The sequence below is a fragment of the Equus caballus genome, chromosome 7 (genome assembly GCF_041296265.1).
Source record: "Equus caballus isolate H_3958 breed thoroughbred chromosome 7, TB-T2T, whole genome shotgun sequence".
NCBI lineage: Eukaryota > Metazoa > Chordata > Mammalia > Perissodactyla > Equidae > Equus > Equus caballus.
Genome location: NC_091690.1, coordinates 26,463,497 through 26,489,478, shown reverse-complemented (window position 1 = coordinate 26,489,478; position 25,982 = coordinate 26,463,497). Strand labels below are relative to the sequence as shown.

Genomic DNA, 25,982 nt, shown 5'->3' with positions numbered 1-25,982 from the left:
TTAACTGGGAACTGAAAAGGCAGACAGAGAACATTAAGGTATCATGGAGGTAGCAATTGCAAGAAGCAGCTCCTACCCTTACCACTGGGAGAACAAGGGGAAGAACTCAGAGAGCCTCAGACCTCAGGGGGAGGGCAATTTGGCAGTCTGGGGCTCATGTTTCTGGAGTCGGGGGCAAAGGAGTAATGAGATTGGTTTTATGAATTTGGAAAAACTGCAAACTAGACCCAACTGCTTGTAGAAGAAACTGCTGGGGTAAAAAAGAAGCAATGGGTTATGCTGATAGAAGAAGGAAATCCACAGGAAGGCAATAGGAAGCAGATCGGACAGAGCAAGTCCCTTCTTTATCCTCCAGACTTTCAGTCCCCCTCTATCATCCCCCATTGGTAGGACCTCCCCCAGCTGGCAAGGAAGAAATGTGAGTTGCAGAGTTCCAGCTGCAGCATCAAAAAATCAAATATAGAGGGTGGGCTTGAAGTTGAGAAACAATAGCTTAATAACTAGAACAACACTTTAGTAGAAATATCTTGGTCTTGAGTATTCTGAATCAAATTCCCTAAAACCTGATATACTCTTAATCTGCAGATGCCATTTCAGGGAAAGTCTCTTCTATTATATCTTTGAAAACATTTTATTTAATTTATTGGTTTCTCTACTCAGGGTTACCAATTTCACTTAGGCTGGATTATCTTTGTCTGTCTTCCATAACTATTAGCTTTTTCACTAATTGCTTTAATCCCTTGTGTTTTTATTCCCCATCTTCTGTGCTTATCTCAAACTTTCTCTCTGTCAGTTATTTGGCTTGTTTGTTTTTTTGGTGAGGAAGATTGGCCCTCAGCCAACATCTTTTGTTAATCTGCCTCTTTTTGCTTGAGGAAGATTGTCACAGAGCTAACATCTCTGACAATCTTCCTCTATTTTATGTGGGATGCCACCACAGCATGGCTTGATGACTGGTACCGTAGGTCTGCACCCGGGATCCAAACCTGTGAACCTCTATGTGCGAACTTAACCACTATGCCACCGGGCTGGCCCCACTTATTTAGTTTTTAATGTTATCTATTCTATTCCTTGCAATTTCTATTGAATATATTATCTTCATAACGATATTATGTTGTCCTCAATTTGTTGCCTTAATCTTTCTTTTCCTTCCTTTATTTTAATGCATGTTTTTAATGAGCAGTTCTAGAGAGTAAAGCAATTTTGAGAAATTTCCTTTTATTTTTTGAGTCATGTTTTGTTCTAGGTTGGGATCTTTGTCCCTCTTTTGCATTTGGTTTTATTTATATACTTATGCTATACTTTGTTTGTATGGTTGCTATGCCGTTTATTTGGGCAGCTAAGTCCAGACATTCTATTTGTTGACATATTGAGGGCTGACTGTACTCTCTTGCATCTTGATTCTATTTTCAAAAAGGGAAATTACAATTTTCACCCTGCATTTCAAACTACACACCCACTAATTTCTTCTTCTGCTCCTCTCAATTCCCTCTTCTGCCTTCTCCCCAGCTTCCTAACTCACATCTTCCCTCGACTTTGTTCTCAGATTCTTCTTTTCCTGTTCCACCTTCTCTACTTCACCATTCTCAGTAAACTTTGTGCCAATTTTCTTCTTTACAAACTAAAAACTTGGGTTTCCTAGGTCAATATTTTATATAAGGACAAGCATAGGCTTGTTTGTAAAATCAGTTTGTATAGGTTTGTTTGGAGTTTTTTTTTGAGGAAAATTAGCCCTGAGCTAACATCTGCTGCCAATCCTCCTCTTTTTGCTGAGGAAGACTGGCCCTGAGCTAACATCGTGCCCATCTTCCTCTACTTTATATGTGGGGCGCCCACCACACCATGGCTTGACAAGCATTATGTAGGTCTGCACCTGAGATCCGAACCGGTGAACCCTGGGCCACCAAAGCAGAACATGCAAACTTAACCGTTGTGCCACTGGGTCGGCCCCTGTACAGGTTTTTTAATGTTTTTTTTTTTTTTTTGTGGAATTAAGAAAATATTTTGGCCATATTCAGAAATACTGAAAACCTACCCCAGACCGCACAAAATCTTTGGAGGAGATATACATAAAGAAACGGGAGACAAATGAAAGATAAAGTAACATTACATCAAAAGTCTTGCGTCTCAAGTTCCCACAGACCTGTCTTGTATACTTGGCTGGAGTAATGACAAAGGCCAATGTACCCTTGGGGCATTTTTTTCTTCTCATTTGCCCAAATCCAGATCCTACGTCTTACCACACCCTGGCCTGCAAGAGCAGGAAACTGTTATAATGACAGTGCCTGAGCATAAATGAGGGGGGCATGATGGCGAGACTGGTTCCTTACTGCTCCAGACATGTGGAAGGAGGAAGTGAAATAGAAAGGCCATGATTATGACCTTTCAACACACATTGACATAGCCCACTAGCAACCTTGAGCCAATCAGCGTGATACAGGGGAGGTAGTGAAGCAGGGAGGGAAAGGGGCTGTAGATGGGTGGTCTTGAATGCATTTCTTCCCCTAGAGCCCCTTGGTCCTCCGTGGGATCAGGACTAATAAAAGAGCACAGTTAGAATGATGCCTCATTAGCCTTTGACTATAAGGCTGCTGATCCCTACACAAAATCTGCATCTTAATGGCAAGAGTGGGGTTGAAGGAAATGCCTCCCCCTGCCCCAGATCAAATAATGACTATGAGTGGCACAAAATAAGACTCCCATTTTGAATAACCTCATTTTAAACAAACATCCTAGTGATTTGAAACTGCTTTTGGATAATGTGGGTGTATGCCTCCCTGCTGTAGAGAACAGAAGTATGAGTCCTTTTGTAAGCTGGTGGTAATGGGTGTATTGAATTAGGGGTACGGGTAGCTTCAGCAGTCAGTTAACACTGTTATCTAACTACTGACACAAAGACATTTGATATCAACTGTTCTAAAAGTGATATCGTCGTTTTGGAGATGCCATCTAAAATTTATTTGGTTTCTGTCTAATAACTTTACAGAGCAAGTCATTCCAAACAATAAAGGATGGTGGGAAGGGCGTGGGCTTTGGAGCCAGAAAGAATTGGGTTCTTGCTGTGGCTCTGGCATGTGGATCTGTGTGGATTTGGATGATTAGTTGACTTCTATGAGCTCTATAGTTTCTTTAAACTATAGAATGATGGCAATAATATTGCAGCCTAAGAAAAGTAAAAACTAACTTAAGCAAAATAAAAGTGATGGTGGATTTTTTTGGACTCACATACCTGACAGTCTATTTGAAACATCTGGGAGAATTTTCACCTACAGCACCATCTTTGGGACCGATGTTATTTTATCGATCCTTTCTTAAACTTGAAGTTTATGGAGAGGGAACAGCTATTATTAAGTTTATCAGTTTACCATAAGTTCATAGTTACTGAGACTTACATAAAACCTACGTTTTAATGGGATGCATCAGAGTTGGGAGGAATATTATTTCCCTATATCAAATCCCAGGAAAAGATTCTCTGTTCATCTTTAATTATTCATATAGTTAAGATATCCTAAAACTATTTCTAAGGAAAACTCTGGCTGTGCCTGAAGATTGGTCCACCTCAGCACAGGCATTACACAGGAGAGCAAAAGGGTCCAGCTTCTCAATTTATAAGAAAATACACCCCAACTTATTCATCTGCTTTGTTTAGTTCTAAATATTTGCTGTTTATAAGCAATACAGAAAACACACACCCCAAACTCTTACTGGAGACCACACCCTAGTCCTACATATTTTCCAACTTACACACATACTCTAGTTGAAAAGAGTGATTTTTTTTTATTTTGATGAGGAAGATTGTCCCTGAGCTAACATTCATGCCAGTCTTCCTCCATTTTGTATGTGGGACACTGCCACAGTGTGGCCTGGTGAGCAGTGTGTAGGTCCATGCCCAGGATCCGAACCCGTGAACCTGGGGCTGCTGAAGTGGAGGACGTGAACTCCATCACTACACCACCAGGCTGGCTCCTGAAAAAAGTGATTCTCACGGAGGGTTGGTTGAAAGGAAATGCAGTCCTTCTCTTCCTAAGGATAGTCTAGGCTTTCCTTTTTGTAGTGAAAAAGTAAAGTTACAATATCAACCATGGGTACCAGAATTCCTCATAGGGAAGGAGATGTATTATTTGAATAAATAAATCAATGGATTCTTCAAGTTTGGAAAATTTTTGGCCGTATCTCTTCAAATATTTTTTTCTACCTCCTCTTCTTCTTAGAAGAATCAAACTACTCACATACCAGGTTGCTTGAAGTTGTCCCACACTTCATGGATGCTGTTTTCATTTATTTTATTCTTTTTTTCCCCTGTATTTTATTTTGGATAGTTTCTATTGCTATGTCTTCAAGTGCACTACTTTTTTTCTTCTGTAATGTCTAATCTGCTATTAATCCCATCCAATGTATTTTTCATCTCAGATGTTGTGTTTTTCATTTCTAGAAATATGATTTGGGTCTTTTTTTATATCTTGAATGTCTCTGCCTAACTTTTGAACATATGGAATACAATGATAACAACTACTTTAATGTCCTCGTTTGCCGATTCTAACATCCTTGTCAGTTCCAGCTTGGTTTCAATTGGTTAATTATTCTCCTCATTATGAGTCATGTTTCTTTGCTTCTCTGCATGCCTGGTAATCTTTGGTTGGATGCCAGACATTGTGATTTTACTTTGTTGAATGCTGGTTATTTTTGTATTCCTGTAAGTATTCTGGGAAGCAGTTAAGTTACTTGGAAGCAGTTTTATCTTTTCTGGTCTTGCTTTTATGATTTGTTAGGTGGGTCCAGAGCAGTGCTCAGTCTAAGGCTAATTATTCCACTATGAGGGAAGACTTTCCTGAGTTCTCTATCCAGTGCTCTGTGAATTATGGGTATTTCCAGTCTGGCTTATGGGAACAGGCACTGTACTCAGCCCTATTTGAATGCTAGACAGTGTTCCTACTAATTCTTTCAGATGATAATCTCTCTGACTTCAGGTAGTTTATTCACACGTATGCGCTGATCCATGCCTCATTGAAAGCTTGAGGGGACCCTCTGCACATCTCTGGGGTTATCTCTCTGTGCAGCTCTTACCTCTGTCCTGTGAACTCCAGCTGTCTTCGTCTCCCTGGACTGTCTCCTCAATCCACATTTTTTGATATGTTGTGTTTTCAATACCATTTGGCTCTAAATGTCATCGAATTTCTCTTGTGATGTCTCCTTTTATCCATGAGGTATTTAGAAGTGTGTTATTTAATTTCAAAATATTGGGACATTTTCCAGATTTTATTTTGGTTTTCATTTCCAATATAATTCTGTGGTCAGAGAATAACCTAAATGTGATTTTACTCTTTTAGAATTTATTAGACTTGCTTTATGGCTTAGCATATGATTTATTTTGATGAATGTTCCATGAGTACTTGAAAAGAATGTGCACTTAGCAGATGTTGGATATAGTGTTCTATAAACGTCTACTGGGTCAAGTTGGCTGATAGTGCTGTTCATGTCTTCCATATCCTTACTGATTTCACATTCCATCAATTACTGATAGAGAAGAGTTAAATTCTCTAATGATAATTGTGGATTTGTTTAATTTTTATTTCAGTTCTATCCATTTTTCCACCTTATATTTTAAAGGTGAATAATGATGATGCATACACATTTAGGGTTGCTATTTCCTTTTCATAAATCAGCCCTTTATCATTATGAAATGTCCTTCTTCATCCTTGGTAATATTTAGTGTTCTGAAATCTTCTTTGTCTGATATAAATGTAACCACTTCAGCTTTCTTTTGATTAGCTTTTGCATGTATATCTTTATTTATCCTTTTACTTTTAACTTATATATGACTGTGATAAGTTAAAGATACATACTATAAACCCTGAAACAACCAATAAAAAATAAAAGAAAGAAGTATAGCAAATAATGTGAAATTAAATGACATGATGGAAAATTTTGACAAGTAACTAGAAATTGTAAAAAAGGAATTAAATTGAAATTCTGGAAATGAAAAGTATAATAACTAAAATTAAGAATACAAAAGAGGGACTGGCCTGGTGGAGCAGTGGTTGGGTTTGCATGTTCCACTTAGGTGGCCCAGGGTTCGCTGGTTTGGATCCTGGGTGCAGACCTACACACCGCTTGTCAAGCCATGCTGCGACAGGTGTCCCACATAAAATAGAGGAAGATGGGCACACATGTTACCTCAGGGCCAGTATTCCTCCGCAAAAAGAGGAGGATTGGCTGTAAATGTTAACTCAGGGCTAATCTTCCTCAGAAAAAAAAAAAGGTACACAAAAGATGGTTTGATAACACATTGGATATAGATGAAGAATTAGTCAACTAGAAAATAGGTGAGAAAAAATATCCAAGACTAAACTCAGAATGACAAATGTATGAAAAAATGCAAAAATTTTATTAATATTAAATTTTTAAACTGAATTTTCAACAGCATTCACAATAATCTCACATGTTTTATCTTCTATACAATGAGCTTCCAATAGCTTTACTTTGACTTCATGAATTAGATGAAAACATGGAGTGATTATTGAAATTAAATTAACTGTTACTCTCTTTTCTTATAAAGAGTATCAGCCACGATGCTATAACTAACACCTATCTTAATAAAAAGTAAAAAGAAAAACACCTCATCCCCTATATTTGGAAACTAAGAAGGCACTGCCAAAGAATTCATGGGTTAAAGAAGAAATCCCAGTAGAAATTACAAAACGTTTAGACCAGACAAAGGTAAAAATATTACATATCAAAACTTACAGAAAAGCTAAAGTGATACTTAGGGGTAAATTTAGAGCATTAAATGCATATATCAAAATGTGTTATGCTCGAAGTTCTAATCAATGCAATAAGACAAGAAGAATAGATTTAGAAGTACAAGAATAGGTAAGTAAGAGACCAAATTGCCCTCATTTGGGGACAATGTGATAGTCAACATATCCGAGAGAAACTACAGAAAAACTGCTAGAATGAGATAATTCAGCAACATTGCTAGACATATGACCAATGTACCCAGAACAAGCTCCCATTCACAGTAGCAACAACACTATAAGGTTCCTAAGAGTAAATCTAATGAGAGGTATGCAAAACCTTTAATGGGGAAATCATAAAACACATGATAGCCTACAAAAGGTGACTTCCCCAAATTAAAATATATGCCATGTTTATAAATTTGAAGACTCCATATAACAAGTATATTAGTTTCACTCAAATGAACCTATAAATCCACTGTAATCTCATTCAAAATTCTAATAGGAATCTTCACTGATCTTGAGAAACTGATTCCAAAATTCACATGAAAAAGCAAAGGATCCAGAATAACTAATATGTTTTTGAGGGGAAATAAGGTACAGTGTTTATGTTACCAGCTATCAGGATTTATTATGAGACCACAGAATTAGGATAATGTAGGGTAGTCCAGTGATAGACATTTAGACCAACAGGCAATAGAGAGCCCAGAAGAAGCACACATATATGTAAAACTTGATATATGAAAGTGGTGACAATGAAGATCACTGGGGAAAAGTACAAAAAATAAATTTTCCATATAAAAATTACATCCTTACCTTATAACATATACAAAAGTGAATTCCAGGTAGATTGGCGTCCTAACTTTGAAAAACAAAACTTTAACACTTTTAGAAGATAGGCCAGCCTCGTGGCCGAGTGGTTAAGTTTGCATGCTCCCAGGGTTTTGCTGGTTCGAATCCTGGGCACAGACATGGCGCCGCTCATCAAGCCGTGTTGAGGCGGTGTCCTACATGCCACAACTAGAAGGACCCACAACTAAAAAAAATATACAACTGTGTACCGGGGGGCTTTGGGGAGAAAAAGGAAAAAAAATCTTATAAAACTTTTAGAAGAAAATTAAGAAGTCTTTCCTGGAGGAGGGATGGAATTCCCAAATAAGATTTTAAAAGCCACAAATAGGGGTAAGTTTAACTAAAATAAAAGTTAAAATTCTGCTTTAAAAAGACACCATAAGCAAAATTAAAGGACAAGCCATAGCCAAAGACTTTAGGGGACCCCTTTGCAGATCTCTGGAAATCTCTCTGGGAAGCCCCTCCTCCTGGTGTTTTGTCCCATAAATTTGAATTGTGTTGGTCTCCCAGATGCCAAATCCTTTTTCCTCAACCCAGACTGCTGGATTCTCTTAGGGTCCCGCTTCCCTGTACTGTGTGTGAGTTGGAAACGCCCCAGGCAGTAAGTTGGCGATCGTACAGCGCACCTCATTTCACTTCCTTCTTCAGGGACCACCATCTTGCACTACCTTTCTCTGTTATTTAACTTATTTTATCTGATTTTCTAGTTATTTCAGGTGGGAGAGTAAATCTGGTCTCCATTATTTTACCGTGGCTGGAAGAGGAAGTAATCCTAATATAATATTTATAAAGTTTGAAAACATGCAAAACAATGCCATATATTTATATAGTTTACAGGAAAAAAGTGAAATAATAGTATAAAAAACCTGTATGGGGAAGCTAAACACCAACTTTGGGAGAATAGTTACTTAGAGGGAATGGTAGAAGAAGACTACTCTGAAACTGAGATACTTAATAAGGAAGAATGGCAAAATATTAGAATTCTTGGAAGATTAGAAGTAGGAACGTGGATGGTCGTCATGTCGTTCTATATACTTCTTGTGTGCATGAAATATTTTATAATAAAGATTTAAAGGTATACAAGAGGGAGGATAAGTAAAGACTATTAGTTAAGGGAGCATCCTAGAATGGTAAAGAGGAAAATAGAGTAATTAAATGTGTCTGCAAGCCACCTAAGCCAGAAGGCACCGTTGAGGATGGGACAAAATGGCGGCAAACGGGGATTGTGCGTCTCCTTCCTTCCCCAGCTGCACCTCCAGAAGGCCTGTGATTCCCCTCCTGGTGCTTTCCTCCTGGTACTTTCTACTCCTGCGCAGACTTTTCTTTGATGAAATCCTTCAAAACCCCAGCTTCCACAAATACCACAAATATTACTACCATGATTTGTTGAGTCACCTGTCCACACACCCCTGGGTTGCCGCCCCTAGTTCTTGGAGACTTGAGCTCTTGGGTCACTGTCACGCTCTCTATTATCCACACAGATGATCTGTCTCTGACTTTAGCCTGTCAGTTTCTGGCACTACTATATTCCCGTGGACATCTCTTGCTGGGATTTTTGCCGTAGCCTCCTAACTGGTCTCCTTCTTTGTCATCATCCCCTCCCACATCTATTCTTAACACAGTAGCCAGTCAGAGTGATTTTAAACATTGGATCATGTCACTTCTCTGCTCAAAATCCTCTCATGACTCCCTATCTTGCACAGAGGAAAAAGCAAACTTCCTTATTACCTCCAAAACACTGCGTTATGTGGCGCCTGTTACCCCAACTCTTGCAGCTCTCCTGCTCATCACTCGGGGATCTTTGATGCTCCTGGAACCTGCTTGGCATGCTCCTGCCTCAGTTGTACCTGCTGCTCCCTCTGTCTAGAATATTTTTACTCTAGCTAGCTACACGTTTTGTTCTTTCTCTTACCTCCTTCGGGGCTTTCTCCTCAGTTGTCACAGTCTTGATGAAGCCTTCCCTGACTGCCTTATGTAAAACTGTACTCTCATCCCCACAGTGCTTTCTGTCTCTTCCTCTGCTTTCTTTCTCCCTAGCGTGTATCACCTTCCAATATATTATAGAACTTATTTCTTTATTTTGTTCATTGTCTGTCTCCCTCCACTGGAATGTAATCTCCATAAGGACAGGGATTTTTATATTTTATTTCTTGCTCTAATACAAGTGCCTAGAACAGTGCCTGGCACGGAGAGGATGCCATTAGTGGCTTTGGGCATCCCTGTTCCCCCATTTTCTTGGGGACTTAAAGTGTGAGGGTGCATAGTCCCTGATGCCATCTGCTCACAATGGCGCCCCTACGATGGCCATCACCTGAACTGGACTTTGAGCATCAGCCACGCAGGGTGCGGCAGAGGCGTCCCTAGATCCCAGCTGTATGACTCCTTCAGGTTGGAGAGCCACTCTGTGACTTCCCTGCCTCTCTTGGGGACACAGAAATCATTTGGTTGCCACCAGGCCGTGAGAGGGCACCTCAACTCTTCAAGGTTCTCTGAGGCCCCATCAGCCAAGGTGCTCCATGCAGCTGTTTTTACTGGGCTCTTGTTGTTTTTCTGGGGCTCAGTCCAGTTCTCGGATCCCACAATTCTATCTGGAAATTCTGTTGCCTCTCTGGGGCTCAACTTTGGATCAGGAGCAAGGACTTTCTCTCTGGAACCCACTGACATCTTTTCAAGGTTGTCCCGTGCTTTTTCTTCTCTCTTCTCTCGCTTTCTCCCTTCCCTGCCACAGGCTGGAGATTTTTTTCCCTAGCGTGGTGAGGAGCATAGTCTTGCTTTTGCTCAACTTTTGTCTACGTTTTGAATCCTTTCCACTTCTCTGAGGGCCTGGGCTTTTGAAATCTAAAACTAGGAGGAGAGACCCTTTCTCTCTGCATTTGGCTTCCACATTCTCTTTGCTGAGTAGAGAACCACCTGGCTGCTTAAATGGGAAGAAGGACCAAGGGGCATGGCAGAGAGAAAGGCTTGGGTTGGGGGAATTGTGAAATATTTAAAAAATACAACTGCATCATTTGATACTAATAATAATGACAACAATAATGATACAATAACATCTTTTGAGTGCTTAGTATATGCCAGGTCCTCTCCTAAGTGCTCTATATGTGGCATTTCCATTAATCATCGCAACAACTCTATGTGTATTTATTATTATGCTTATTTTCCATAAGAGCGAACTGAAGTCTAGTGAGGGAAAGAGATTTGCTCAGGTCTCTCATTTTGCAAGTGATGGACCTGGCTTCGGGCGTAAGCCTGCTCTGCCAAAGGCTATGCTTCACCGCTGCACCTACTGGCCTCTTGGCAACACCTCTGGAGCCTCAGGCACCTTGCCACGTAGATGGAGATCAGCTTATTCGTCCATGCTCCCGGCATCTCATCCAGCAGGAGTGGGGCTGGCCTTCCTCTTCCTTCCCTGCCCTGGCCGGGGCGGGGGTCCCCCACAGTGCTCCCATGGTCAGCCTCTTCCTGCAGACCTGCTTTGCTTCTGCTTCTGGCCCATCTCATCTCCCTGCATGTTTCCAATGTCTCTTTCTCTTTTGGTTTGGCTTTACAAATAAAATATAAATTTAGCTAAGAGCTCATACCACAAAAAGGGAAGAAGCAACAAATATAAGCAGTAAACAGGGCCCAAGGGTACACCCTACCACTGGGTATGCGGACTTTGGGGGGCGGGTCCTGAGGCTCTGCTCTTGGGGCCCTCCAGGCTGCCCTTTCTCACCTCCAGGCTTCATGCCGAGGAGAGACCTCCTGGGCTCTTCCCCAAACAGCAGTGTCTTTTCCAACAAGTAGAGTGCCTACGGCTTTGCGAAGGCGTCCCAGCCCCAAACTATCTCTATTGTCAGAGGACTCTTACTTTGGGTAAACAAGCTAGCTCTAAAAAATCAGGTATCGGACATTCTCATCTTAGTATGGCTTAGCTGAACTACCTAGCTCCGTGCAAGATTCTCAAGGGACAGTCATTTTGGCGGCAGTGGGGAGGAGGAGAGGAAACCTGGAACGTGGTGCAGATCAGTCGGTGGAGGGGGCTCAGAGGGCTCTTGGCAGCTGGTTGAGGGATGCTGTGTCTCTCTGCAGGTGAGGACTCCATCGGCACCTTGGGCCTGATCCTCGGTGTGGGGCTATCGCTGCTGCTTGTGTCCATCCTGGGCTACAGCCTGGCCAAGTGGTACCAGCGTGGGTACTGCTGGGAGGGTGAGTAAACACTGTGCCCTGTCGCCTCAGCTCTGCTCACCCTCTTTTCTCTTGAAGCAGTTACAAGGCCGCGGAGGGCTGCAAACTCTTTAGCATGGCGTCATGCAAAAATATTTCCTGTGGTGGCTGCAGTGGTTGAAGACTTGAGTGGGTGGCTGAGCACTTGAGGTAGTGGGGGTGGGGCACTGGGGCCTTTACGAGAGAGCCGGGGCTCCTTCCACCCCAGCAAACAGCCAGCTTCCTCTTCCCTCAGAGCCTACAGGAGTCCATCCCCAAGGCCTGTGTGGGCAGTGAGGCCAAGGGCAACGGGTTAGACAGGCCAAATTTCAAGTCTCCCCCACTCTGGCTCCCTGTGCATCTCTTCCCCTGCCTGTGCATCTTGGGGTACTCTCCTAAGCTTGCTGATGCTTCAGCTCCACTGCGAGTCCCTTGGAATTTGCTGTCATTCTCCAAACTCTGATTCATATCTGCACTTCCCATAAGACCTGGGAGGGCTGGAAGGGCATGCCAGAATGCAGAGAGATAGAGAACATTTCCCAGATCTGTGATGAACTTCAACAGCTTCCCTGAATGTTTGTGGAGCACCTACTAAGTGTCAATGCACTTTTGCCTAACATGATTTTCTTTATAATTCCATGTGAGGATGAAATTCTTAGTCTCCATTTTTTATAGATGAGAATGTGAAGCTAAAGTCACAGGGTTGGAAAGTGGTAGAGTCTGGATTCAAGCCCAGGTCTGCTTTACTTGGCCTCCAAGCTAGGACCGCCTCCTGCCCAGGGTAATCAGTGCCCTTAATGGAGGGAACCTCAGTGGCAAGATCTGCCCCCGAAAAGCTGATACTGTCTAGGAAAATGGTCCACACCCATGGGTGTGGGGCAGGAAGCACATAATAAAGGAGCTTGGGACCCCCCCACAGCATCCTGAGGCCCAGCCCAGCCGTCCCACTCTCCCTGACAGGGGTGAGGGGGCACCAGATGTTCCCAGAAGGGTGATGGGCAGCTCTCCCTGGAGGTACTAACTCTCTCTTTTTGGACTGTCTTCCTAGGGCCTAATTTTGTCTTCAACTTGTACCAAATCCGGTGAGTAGATTCAAGGCAGATCTGGGTGTGGTGGGGCTGGGGGGTTAGGTATGCTTGAGAAACAATCAACGATACAGCCAAACTTACTGCTTCCTTCCCTGTCTCCTCTCCATGCCCCTAAGCAAACAAGAGAAAGCGAAGGAGCCATGGAATTTAGAAAGTTCCATGAATAAAACTTGAACATGAACAGGACCATGTAAGACCCTGATGACTGTGATTCTCTTAACATTCACCCCCAGGCAGGGACCGTCCATCTGTTCATTCATTCATTCTCTCATCATTTATCATCTGCTCATCATTTATTCAGGAAGGATCTATTGCAGCAGGTCTTGTGGTATTAGTTTCTAAGGGTACAAAGATAACTCCGTCTTCAAGTATTTCACTATCTATGGTGAACACAGGCCACCATATTGCAAATAATATAATCTCAGGCACAATATGGTATCAAAAGAGAGGAGCAAATGAAGACGGTCAGGGATTCAGGGAGCCGGAGTCAGAAAGTCCTCTTGGGTAAGTCATTTTATCCACTGTCTGCTGCAGGGTAGGCCCGATCCTTGTCTGGCCTGGGTGACTCTTATTCTGGAAGATAAGTCTGTGAGTCAGTGAGTCACTGCCAGGAAGGTCATCCCATGCTCTGGTCTAGGGTATTGGGAACCCAAGGAGAGTCCAGATTCTCAACCCCAATAACTTTATTGGATGATCTTTCTCAGGAACCTGAAGGAGCTGGAGATGGGTCCACCCTTTACCATCAGTGGCCACATCAGCAGCCCAGATGGTGTCTATATGAAGTTCTCCAACAGGCTTGTCTGAAGGGGAGCGCCAGCCTCTGGAGCCCTGGAAAGGTGAGTGGAAGGTTGGTGAGCTCCTCAGTGAGTCTGATGTCTCAGTAGGGTCCTCAGACAGTCCAGGCACCCGGGCCCAGCACCAAGGACTGCTTGGAACCCAGAGAGATGACTCAGTTCATCCTGAGCCTTCCAGGGTCCGGGTGCTAAAGAAGTTGATCTCAGGAGTGAAGGCTCAGGGTCAAGTTGATCTCAGGAGTGAAGGCTCAGGGTCATGCTGCCCCTGCCTCCTGCTAGTACTGGGCCCTTCCTTTTCCACTTGCCCACCAATCCATGTCCTGCCTTTCTTTCCTGGGGAGGTTCTATTTCTAATCATATGGAAGCTTCTAGAATAGAGCTTTCTATCCCAACCTCTTGCTCTGAGATGAGGGTTTCAGATAGCCACCCTCTCCAAGAAGTGTCACTCTAGAGCTTTGTTTCTGAACTTTCTAAGCTCAGGAGCCACCCCTGCTTCATGGCTGACTCACCCTTTGGTCACACCTTCCCTCCCCCTGCCTTCAAGCCCGTTCCTTCTCCGTATTGCAGTTGCTCTTTCTCGTCGAAACATTTTCTCCCTCCAGCCATCCCTCATAGACCCTCCGTTTCTCTCTCATTTCCTCCCCACAGAACACCACACTCAGCTTCTCCATGTGTTTCCCCCTCTGTCACTCTCCTCTTGCTCGGGAGAAGCCTAGCCAGATGAGAGGGTTTAGAGGAATCCTTCCTAAGCCTCACCTCTTTCTTACTCTCCCTTTTCTTCTTCTGCAGGAGGAGGCTCCTGGCTGACCACCTGCCCCTCTCGGGCTCCCCTGGGCTGCCTTCACCTCCCAGGGCCTTCAAGGCCTGGCCCCTTATTGTGGACAATGAGGCGTCTTCTCTGAGTACACCACCAGCCTATGGCACGAGAGTCCCCAGGAGAGTCAGGCCTCTGGGGACAGAGTCTGGCAGAGTAGCAGTGGCTTTCTCACAGAAGCAAAAGAGGCAGCCGTTCCCCAGAAAGGAAGGACTAGTTCCCAGGAAGCCCCTGAGTCTGTGGGAGGAATTCCATTTGCCCTGGAGAGCAAAGCCCTCCCAGCTCAGCCCAGTGTGGGCAGGGCCTGGAGACTCCAGAAGGGAGCTCTTCTTAGGGTCTCCCCAGTCACTTCCTCTTGCAGGGCTGACACCAGGGACCAGAAACCCAGTCATAACTTCAATAAGCAAAGTCCTGTGGGAATGGAGGTGATTGCAGACGCTGTTTTTAACCTTCCTACCAGAAGCCAACTTCCTCTAAGAGCTGAAGGCTGAGCTTAGGCCTTTGCTCTGCCTTGTGCCCATCTGCACTTGATTCTGGCTCTTACAACCCTCTCTCCCGACCCTGCCATGCCCTCCCACACCCCTGTCCACCACCTGGGTCTGTTTTCCCTGCTGCTAACCAGGCTCGATGGCTCCAAAACAATTTTGAGATCAGTGCTGAGAACAGTCTAGAAACATGTTCTTGTTTTTAGGCTCCTGTGATGGAGCGGGCATGGAGGAGAGGGGGCATGGGAGGGCTCTGTCTCCCAGTGTTCTGCACTTCCTGTGCAAGGCCTGCGTTGTGATGGAGAAGGTGGACCGGAAGTGGTGGGAGTCGGGAGAGGAACCAGGGTTAGGCTGGAAAAAACAGATAACGCACAAGCGAGATCAAGAACCAAGTATAGCTTGGTGGACAGCAGAACAATTTGCCTTGTGAGTCATCACTTCTTCCTAGGATGTTTGCCTACTGGACCTGAGGCAGAGCCTGCAATGGGATGTCAGTTTAGTAGGCACCGAATGCAGAGTTGTTCAGTCCACAGACACTAAGTTCCTGGGGCAGCTGTGGATGGAGCAGGGCCTGAGAGGGGCCCTGCCACTGCTGAAACCTGCAGTTAGAACTACAGCCCCTGGTCTCCCTGCCAATGTCCTGGCAACAAGGCCAGCAAGACACAGGAGCCGGGAGAGTGACAGGCGAGGAGGAGAGAAGTCATGCTATTCGTCTTCCTGCCCTCTCTTTCCTGAGGCCTGGTTTCTTTCTTGCTTTGGGTTCTAGCAGGTTGCAGAGGAGGGAAGGAAGGAGAGGGCCTTACCAGCTCCTACCCCCTCACTTTCCGCCAGGGTCTGCGGGCCATTCTCCCAGCGTAGCCAGGCTCCGAGTTCATAAACCAAATCTCTGGCTTTGGAGGTCTTCAACTGGGCCCCAACTCTTCCATCCTCGAGTAGGTAGGGGTTTGCATCCCTTCCTTCCTTGAAGGTCTATTGGAGAGGAGGGGGAGGGGAGATGGGCTGACTTGGGCATCCTTCTTCGGATTTCAGTTCTAGGACCGGGCCCCATTTCTTAGCCCGTGGGGTGTTCCGCCTCAATAAAACTCTCGACTATGCCCTGCTCAGCATGGATACTGGATCTGCAGCCCATGCAGCGCTGCCCTAGGCCCCTGGAAGTGCTAAGGACTCAGAGGCCTTGGGGCAACTTGAAAGGAGGATAGGGCCCAAGGTCCAGGTGATCCTGGCCCCAGATTTGGTGGCTTCAGGTAAGGAGACATGGACAGCTGCTGAGGCCTGGGAGAACGGAGGGTATTTCCCATCCTTGGGAGCGGAACTGAGACTGGGCTACTTCCTCTTTTAGGGTCCTCTGACGTGTTCCTTGTCTCCTCTGCCTCCCCCTCCTTTTCCTGACCTCTGCAGTCCTACTGGCTAGCATAGTTTTCTTTACCCTTGGGCCCCAGGCCCCACCCTAAGTCTCTGCATGTTTCTGTCGAGGACTCTAAAGTGGCAGATTCTAGCTGGTTCAGAAATGATTAGGGAGCAGGCACCTAGAAATACGGCTACAGAGCTGGTTGGACAGGGCACTGGCTGGACACCCAGACCCGCGGCCATGCCAGGGCCTCCCCCAGAACCTCCCTCTCTTCCTCTTAACCATTTGTCATTCCCTGGGCCCCAAGAGCTGGGAGGGTGTCACAAGAGCCAGCAGTTCCATGGGCTGGCCACTCCCAGTCCCTCTGCAACCCACTTCCTCTTGGGTGCCTTTGCCAGGGCTGTTCTCCTGCCTGGAATGCCTCCTCCTTCCACCACACCACCCCTCCCTGCCACATCTCGTCTCCATGGTTGGCTCAAGTCTCACCTCTCCTGTGGCTTCCCTCAGGACTCCAGACTTGATGTCACCCATTTTGATCCTAATTGTAGATGGCCATACTTCCTCCATTTGTGCTTTTCCTCAACCAGGCTGAGCCCTTTGGGGACAGGGTTATGTCCCATAGGTCTTTGGTAACCACTAAAAGTGGAGCACAAAGGAGGTACTCAATAAATGCCTGCAGAGTAGAGAAGAAACACCCAATGTGACCACAGAAGGCTGCCTTGTCCTAGAGGAAGATGCCCAGGTGACCTGAGGAGGAGCAGAAACTACTTGCACAATACAGTCAACAAAATACAAGCCATTTCCATTCATGCTACTGCATCCTGAGCCTTGTGGCAGCCTTGTGGCAGCCTTGTGGCATGGGAATTATTATTGGCCCCACTTTACATATGGGGAGACTGAGACTCTGAGGGGTGCCATGCTTCGCCTAAGGCTGTACAGCCAACCACTGATTGCATCGGAGCCCGAGGAGAATCTGAGGCCTCACAGATGCAGCCTGACCTCCGGGCTTAGTGGGATGAGGATTAAACACTGTGGAAGAGGCTCTGGTCTTGACCTGCCCTGCCATGCTGTGTGGCCACAGGCTAGGCACTTCACCACCCTGGGCCTATATTGCAGCATCTGGAAATTGAGGGATTGGACTACTTCTCCAGGGCTCCTCTCTTTTACCTAGAGGAGAAAAAGGGTCATATCTGTTTTTGTTTTTTGTTTAAAAAAAATTTCTGTATTCTAGCATTTAGTGTAGGACCTGGCACATAGTAGGTATTCAATAAACAAAAGATACAAGTACCAAGTGCAGTTATAACTTTCTGACTTAGGAGGTGGCAGTGGAAAGGTGACTGTGGCAGTTCCTTTAGGCCCTGGATGGTCTAGGATCCTAAAAATTACTCAGCCTTTCGTTGACCTTGGGTAAGTCTGACCAGCATCCAAGACAATAAGTCTGGACCATTTCCAACCAAACCCTTCTTTACTAGGAAGGTGAAACACTCACGCTTGCTGAGCACGTATTAGTGCAGGGAGGGGCTCCATATGACCAGTCTCACTTCATCCTCACAGCCCCTCTAGGGAGGAAACAGAGGCTTAGGGTCCAATGAAATGATTTGCTTAGGGCTGGGCGAGAGTGTATTTTCTTTATAAGCCTGTGTCACCCACTTGTAGCCTCTGTCTAAGCCAGCAGCTTCCCCGAGCTCCCTGCCCCCAAGGAAGCAGGCTCCTTTCTCTGGTCTCTAATCTCTTCTCCAGGTGCCCAGATGTGGTGAGAAGGGCTTCTCAGACGCCTGGGCTCCCCAGGCCCTGTCCTCAGCTTTGAGCTTCTCACTGACCCATTCCTTGTTCTTCCTTTTATTTTTTATAGCCCCTTTGGCTTCCAAATCATCGAATTCTGCCCATTCTTTATGCCGGCTCCATTTTCACTTCCCCGGAGAGACTTCTTCAAGACCTGTGAATCTTTCTGGCTTCCATAACCTAATTATTGATTATTCCCTTGTATTCATTCACCCATGCAGCTTCTATAATATGCCAGGAACTGTGCTAGGCACTGTGGGGGAGCCCAGTCTCCCTTGAGATTAACCTTGCTCTCTCCTGTTTAATGGGTACTTCTTGCAGGCAAAATTCAGGTCTTCTATGTTTTCTGAGTTCTTTATGGTGCCTTGCACAGCTCTGGCCATAGCCAGGATTTCTCAGGAAGTTATGTTGAAGGATTCCTCAGTTTCTTCAGGGAACCTTGGGCTTTGCTTCATCCCTGGTCCTCTCCTGGGTGTTCTGAAAACCGCTTTGCTTTTCTCTTCCCATCCTCAATCAAGTTCAACCCTGTGATCATCATCAGATACAGTTCTGGAGACAGAGTACACACAGACAGTGACTTTTTCTATTTAAGGGATAACCTAAGGGATGGTCAAACCCATGAAGAGGCTGGGCAGCTGAGGAGGGGGCTCTGCTCTCCTGTAGGTCCTCTTTCAGTTGTAATGACCTTGCTCCATGCCGGTGGCCTTGGAGGGACCAGCATCTATGGTACCCCTCTCTCTGCTCCAGAGGTCTAAGAACCTCAAAGTAGGAGCAGATGGGAGTATCAATACTATATATTTTTAAAATGCTTAGTGATCAAAAACCATCTAGAAGTAGTGATATTTAAGCAGATCTGGTTCAAAACAGGAAGCCAGTGGCCTGGTGAATTTTCACACTTGGGGACCAGAAGTGAAAATGTTCTGCCTGCCCAGAGTAGCAACAGGCAGACAAAACAACAGGTGGGGCAGCACTGGAGGCCAAGGCCCTGGTGGACTCCCCGTCTCCTGGATTTTCACCTGCAGAGCCATCCCCCTCCCCAAAGCCTAGGCTGAGCTTTCTTATATACAAGCAGGGAGCCATTATGAGGGACATGGGTAGAAAATATAAGAAGTCTCATCTTCCATTCTAGCCCCAGCTGCTGATGAGCCCCAGGTGCCTTGTTTGTATAAGGCCACCGTTGGACTTGAAGATTTTGAGGTCCCTTCCAGCTGTGAGGCTATTTCAGAGCGTGGGTGACTTTAGTTCCACAGTGCTGGGGGTGGGGGGGGGAGGGGGGAGGAGCTAGGCGGAGACACCTGTGTGTGTGTGTGTGTGTGTGTGTGTGTGTGTGTGTGTGTGTCTAGTGTGTGTTCTGCAGAGGTGAGCCAAGGAGGAGAGGAATCCTGTCTTGTTCCCTGCTGTGTTCCCAGAGGGCCTGCCCATGGCGAGTACTCAATGAACGTTCGCTGAAGAAGTGAATGACTGCGTGTTGAATATTTTCACAGTCCTTTGCCTTTCCTCCTGACCACATCCCCTCACTTTAGGCTTCCTGTGTGATCTGTACCTGTGAGTCCTGACAACACCCAAGAGCTGTAGGGCAGAAATAGCAGGGCAGGGAACAATCATGGTAAAATATGACTAAGCTAAGAGGACAACAAAGTGGAAAATCAAATTTAAAATCAAATTTATGTATAGTCTGCTTTCTTCTTGGGTTAGTCTAATGTCGCCCAAGTATCCATTCAGCCTTAGGCTACCATTACCACCATTGCCATCTCACGTTTAGATATTATGTTTCTTCAACTTCTTTCAAGTGCTTTTCCTTGTGAGGATAATCCATTTGTTCATGCATTCGTTTATTCATCAAAAATTTACTGAGGACCTATACTGTGTGTTAAGCATTGGTTGGGTGTGAAGGATACAGAGAGAAACCAAGAGGAGTTTCTGCTCTTTAAGAGTTCACAGTGAAATAAGCACTGAATGTAGGACCTTCAGTGACAGCAACACGCCCAGGGCATTCATTCAATCACAGCAATATGCCTAGGGCATTTATGAGAGAAGTCAGATCGAAGATGACTCTCTCCATTTCACAGATGAGAAGACTGAGGCCCAGAGTTGACACGGCAGACTCGCGTCAAAAGAACAGATAGCGACTGAGCTGGGTGAGCCTGGAACCCGGGTCTCCTGAGGGCCAGTCCAGCCCAGCATTCTCTCCACTCCCTAGGTCTGTTGCCTCTTCCTGTTTGCCCTTAGGGCATGTCCAGACTAACAACCTTAACGTGGAAGCGTGTCCATTCAGCCTGAGTGGACTGACAGACACTCCCTCTGTGTGTATCCAGCTTTCTTCTTTCTATTCCATCATGCAACACATGCTTGTTCTCCTACGTGTGTTGTCTGTTTGCTTCAGGTTTGAACTCTTGGCTCAGATCTTAGAATCTCTCAAGTTTTGGGAAAGTCTCCCAACCTCACTTAGCATAATTTAATGAATCACGTATTTCACTCCTTTCAATTCAGTCCAACAAATATGGATTGAACACCCTAGCTGGGCCAAATGCCCCTTCTATGCACCGTGTAGACCCCTGTGCACACCTCCACCACAGCCTCACATCCTCTCAGCTCCACCTCTGATTCCAGCCAGTTTCGAGTGGGCTCCAACTTACTTTGTGCTGACAAGTCTTGTCTCCAGTGCCCTCTGCACGTCACTTGCTTTCAGCCCTGGCCTCTCCTGTTCTGGGGGAGCCCATAGAGCCCTGTGCACCAGCAGCTTGAGAGTGTAGAGGGGTCAACACCTATGGGGGAAGACTCAACGGGCAGAGTTTAAGAGCTGACGGATCCGGGCTTCTCCTGTCAGTGCTCAGGGGACAATTGGAAGAGGCCTCTATACACTCCAATGAGCATTCCAGTGGGATCAAGGCCCAGTTGCTCCCAGCATGACCAGCTTGATAACGTATCCATGTTTTGGCTTTTCCTTCTCTCCTGGTCACTCATGCTTGTTCCCTGATATTGCCTTCCAAATAAACTACTTGCCCACAAGTCCTTGAATCAGATTCTGCTTCTGGAGGAGCAACCTAGGTGAAGGCAGCACTTCCCACATTATGTTGTTAAGTCTTTATTCATTTATTTACTTGCTCGCCCATTCATTCAACAAATCCAAACTTAGTACTATATGCTCTAGGGTGTGGAATGGAGGAGTGATAAGTCCCTGCCTTCACAGATCTTATATTTTATTGGAGGAGACAGACTGTGAGCAAATAAACATACAAATAGATCATATAACCTCAAATAATGACAAGTGCTAAGGGAAAAAGCTGGGGCTAGAGAGGGAAGGAATGGAGATGAGGAGGATTCTTGGATAGGGCGGTCAGCAAAGATCTCTCCAAGGAGGCTCCACCTGAGCAGAGACTTGAATAAAATGAGGGAGGAATTCAGGAGAACAAAGACAGATGAGCTGAGGTGGGTATTAGCTTGAAGCAGAGTGGGCACGGAGCAGAGTGGAGGAGGTGTGTCGGGAGACTCAGCAGGTACCAGCTCGCTAGGATTATACCTCTCATTTGGACCAAGAGCAAAGGAGAGGGCTTTCAGCAGGGGCATACCACGACCTGAATCGTATTTTATAAAGATCATGCTGGCTACTGCACTAGAATAAGTAGACTGCAAAAATCACGCTGTTAGACTAAGGGAGCAGGAGTGGAAGCAGAGCGACAGTGGTCCAGGTGAGAGATGATAATGGATTTGACTGAGGTGATAGCGTGGGGGTGGTGACAAGTGGTTGAATTCACCATACATTTGGAAGGTAGAGCTGATAGGACCTACCTGATGGATCAGATGTGGAGTGTGAAGGGATGACTCCCGGTTTTTGTCCTAAACAACTGGACAAATGGTTGTTTGCCATGGTGGTGCCATTTGCTCAGGAGGGGAAGACCCGGGGAGGAGTGAGTGTGTGGGGGAATCAAGAGTTCTGTTGGAGACATTACAATGTTGAGATGCACGCTAGACATCCAAATGGACCTGCTGAGGGGGCGGTAGAGTTCAGGGGAGAAGTCCTATCGGGATATTCGGAAGTCGTCAGCATCCAGATGGCATTTAAAGGGATGGAGTGGGTGATACCACCCAGGAGCAGTGGGGAGAGAAGAGTTGAGCTTAATAGAACAAGCAGCAAATCCTCACGTTATTCTCTAAAGGAGTCGCTCTCAAACTTTAGTGCATATGGGATTCATCTGCAACTTGATCACCTGTAACTTGTTTACTAAGCAGGTCCCTGGCAACTGGCATTCAGAAATTCTGGGCCTTGAGAAGCTTAGGAAGACAAGCTCCCCCAGGTGATTCTGCTACAGGTGATACTTTGAGAAACCGCCCTAGGAGATGGGTAGATGGGAGAGTGGGGAAGTGGAGGACGAGGAATATTGCCAGGTTGGGGTGACCAAGTAGCAGGATCCTGAAGATTGTTTCTGTTTTCTCCAGGGCCATTCATGAGGTCTTAACCTCCACCAACTCCTCCTTCGCTGTGTAGGCAGAGGTATATAGGTGTATACTCCCAGACCTTTGCCAATCATGCACCAGCCTGCACCTGGGATCCCCACCCACGCCCACTCCAGAGCGTACTAGCTCTGCAGATTGGTTGATTTACTAAAAACCCTCAGCTGCACCCTCGAGATGGGCTGTGATTGTCAAAGGAACAATATGGCACCAATGAGGCTCCTGGCTGGGGGGTCTGCAAGACAGGGCCAAGTACAGGCATGGCTCCTGTCACTCTAAGAGCAAAGGGATGGTAGCCTGCTTTTCCTCAAGACTGAAGGTCAGCCAGTGAATATTCTAACTGCGTATTGGCTGCAGGGGGGCTTAGTGGTATTCTTCACACCTGTGTCTTCATCTCCACACCCAAGACGTGGGCTCACCCATCAAGTGGGTCAGAGTGAGCACAAAGGCTTTCACATCTGAATCCTCAGCCCTGAGCCCTCACTTAGTGCCAGGCCTGCCTTGCCAACTGCTGGAAGGCCTTTTCCTTGGAAGACTTGTCATATCAAAGCCAGAGCTCCCCATCTCCCCACCCCCCTCTACCCACGTCTCCCTTTCACATGCATATTTCACTTTGCTCATCATCCACATTCCAATATGATTAGTCCTTGAGTCCTTCTGATTACTTCCTTCTTCCTTCACTCCAGCCTGCCGTGGAGTCTTGCCAATTCTCCCTTCAAAATGTCTTTTGAATCTGTCACTTTCTCTTTACTCCCACTGTCCCTGCTCAATATCGTCATTTGTATGGATTATCAGTTAAGCCTGTTGTGGACTGAATGCTTGTGTCCCAAATTCATCTGCTGAAACCCTAACCCCTAATGTGATGGTATTAGGAGGCGGGGCCTTTGGGAGGTGATTAGGGTTAGATGAGGTCATGAAGACATCATAAGATGTCATCATCAGAAAAAGAAGAGAGACCAGAGCACTCCCTCTCTCCCTCCTTCTCTCCCTCCCTCTGCCACAGGAGGACAAAGGGAGAAGAGGGCCATTTGCAAGCCAGGAAGAGATCCCTCATCAAGAACTGAACCCTCTGGTGCCTTGATCTTGGACTCCCCAGCCTCCAGAACTGTGAGAAACAAATGTCTGCTGTTTATGCCACCCAGTCCACGGTATTCTATTATGGCGGCCCAAGCTGACTAGGACAGCCTCCTACTCAGTTTCTCTGCCTCTCACCTCCCTCCTTTGCGTGGAATGTTAGTTTCTTTCATGGCACTTATCACTGACTGTAATAATATAGTTGTTAGTCTGTTTATCAGCTTGATGTTCATCTTCATAACCAGATGGCCCCCTCCATGAAGCCGTGCCTCTTTTGTTCACCCCTCTGGACCCAGGGCTGAGTGCCATGCCTGGCACATAGTAGGTGCTTAATAGTATGCTTCTTGAAGAAATGAAATGCTGACTACAATACACGCCTCCAACCAGTCTCCCTGCATCCCGTCTTGTCCCTTCTGACTCATGCCTTACCCTTTGGCCAAGGTTATCTTTATAAAACATTAATTTCACCCTACCCAACCCTTCCTTGTCAGAGTGTTTATTGGGTCCCATGACCCTTTTCGACTGTTTGTGGGGAACTAGATGAAGCTAAGGTCAAGCTGATAGTGAGGAAAGGTGCTGTGGGTCATTAATAAAAATGCATCTAAATTGTGGATTTGCTTTAAAAGAACCCCCCAAACCCATGAGCACTACAGGAAGTGGATGAGTCATGCCTCCCACTAACCAGTGTCCTTTAGGTTGGGGCTTGATAAAATCAACCCCAACTGCTTGAACACAGTTACCAGGGTGCTGTCCCAGGTGGGCGCAGCCTGCAGCTCCCCTTCCTCTGCTGCTCACATGAGGGACTCTAACTTCCGCCCCCAGTGCAGCCTGGGCTCTGTGGGTGTGACCATTCTTAAGGATTGTGTGCATTCTGTGACGGGGTGTGCTTTGGGGGTGGGTGGGGCGGGACAGAGATCTTTTGGGTAAGACAAGGCAGACTCTTAGACTGCAGCTATTTACAAAGTTGGGAAAACACAGCTCAATAGAATTTCCTCTTCAGTCAATGTTGGCCCATTTCCTCTCTCTCCTTACTAAGAGGAAGTTCCATTAGCTCATAAAAACGCAAAATCACACATTCTTCAGCCTGGAAAAGCCCTTGAAGGAGGTTACTCAGTTTAAGAACAAATGGGACCTTCTCCTGGGGACTTTAATCTGAATTCTTGAGAAGCGTGGAAGTGTCTTACTGCCCGGCTGTTTGGAAGAACTCTCTCAATTTCTCCCACAGCCCCAGCTGTGCTGGGCAGTCAGACAGCAGCTTAAAAGCAGAGGAGACCCAGCACAAACTCCCACTCATCCTACAGAAGGGAAACAGGCACGGCCTGTACCAGAGCCCACAGCCTCGGACCCCACTCCCTCCTTCGGCTCCTCCATGTTTCGTCTCCTCCAACCAAACTGGCCCCAGTTCCTTGAGGATGATTCTTCTCGTTCTCTGAATCTTTATATTCGCCTCTCTGTCGTCTTCACCCAATCTACCTCAGGGGCCTTTTCCTTGGGACAGAAGCCATCTCTAACTCTCATTTCCAGGAAAAGGCGACCAACCCCACACCTTTTACCCATCAGGCATGGAGGCCGTGAGGGCAAAAGTCTGAGCAGGTCCTAAATGGTGTGATATTAGTCAGGTTCTCTGAAGACGATAGGATCAGCGCTTCCCCAGAACCCGGTATTTTCTGAGTGACAGGGGAGAGGCATCGCTGGAGAGGACACAGGGGAAAAGAGATGAGGTGTCCACGGTTACCTCCTCGAGGATCCAGGCTGGGATGAAGAACAAAGTACACCGGAGACTCAGACCACAGGCCCGGGGTTGGCTCCACCCGCTGGGCCGAGCTTGGAGAGAGTCAAACCCACGTGTGGCTTTTCGTGGAAGGAGCAGGCTGCTTTTAAGAGAATGCAGAGGCTTCTACACTTACGAGAAACACCCCAGGACACACCTCCAGGTCGAGGGGAACGGGTGGTGGCGCTCCCGGGAGGTCTGGTTTGCTGTCTTTCCAGAAGGGAGGGGCTTCCAGGGTCTCCTTTCCGAATTGTCAGAATTCACATCCAAAACACTGTGTTACGCTTCCCACCGTTTCCTTTTCAGTGGCTGAAAGAACCCCTTTTACTCTTTCATTTACATACATTTTCATGATCTCTTTCATTATATCACATACTCTTTACATACTTCTTTACGTTCATTACATACTCTTTCAGCAATTTCCTATAGACGTTTTCATTCTCTCTTTCGTTTTCACCCATTTCCAAGAAAAACTGTCCATTTCCCTTTACAATTTTAAAAGCTGACGACAGCTATTTATGCACGGACCATCACATGCCTGGCACCATGTTAAACTCTTTACACATGATCTCATTTAAACATCCCGGGAGGAATTATTATTCGCAT

At 46.0% G+C, this 25,982-nt stretch overlaps 1 protein-coding gene across 7 annotated transcripts in view; it reads left to right on the top strand.

The window, feature by feature from the left end:
* SMIM35 (small integral membrane protein 35) overlaps positions 1-24,082 on the top strand; it is a 73,248-nt gene extending 49,166 nt beyond the window's left edge. The window contains exons 2-8 of one of the 7 annotated variants that reach the window (XR_011440488.1): positions 11,655-11,771; positions 12,817-12,850; positions 13,561-13,692; positions 14,440-14,889; positions 15,781-15,885; positions 20,149-20,217; positions 23,535-24,082. Coding sequence is in view for 3 of the 7 variants with exons in the window: in XM_070272854.1 (XP_070128955.1) it covers positions 11,655-11,771; positions 12,817-12,850; positions 13,561-13,660 (251 nt within the window). In the remaining 4 variants the exon portion in view is untranslated. Of the gene's footprint in view, positions 1-11,654; positions 11,772-12,816; positions 12,851-13,560; positions 13,693-14,439; positions 19,308-20,148; positions 20,218-23,534 lie in introns of those variants that run through there. The other 6 variants (XR_011440487.1, XR_011440489.1, XR_011440490.1 and 3 more) reach the window with 6 other exon arrangements.
* The last annotated feature ends 1,900 nt before the right edge of the window (positions 24,083-25,982 follow it).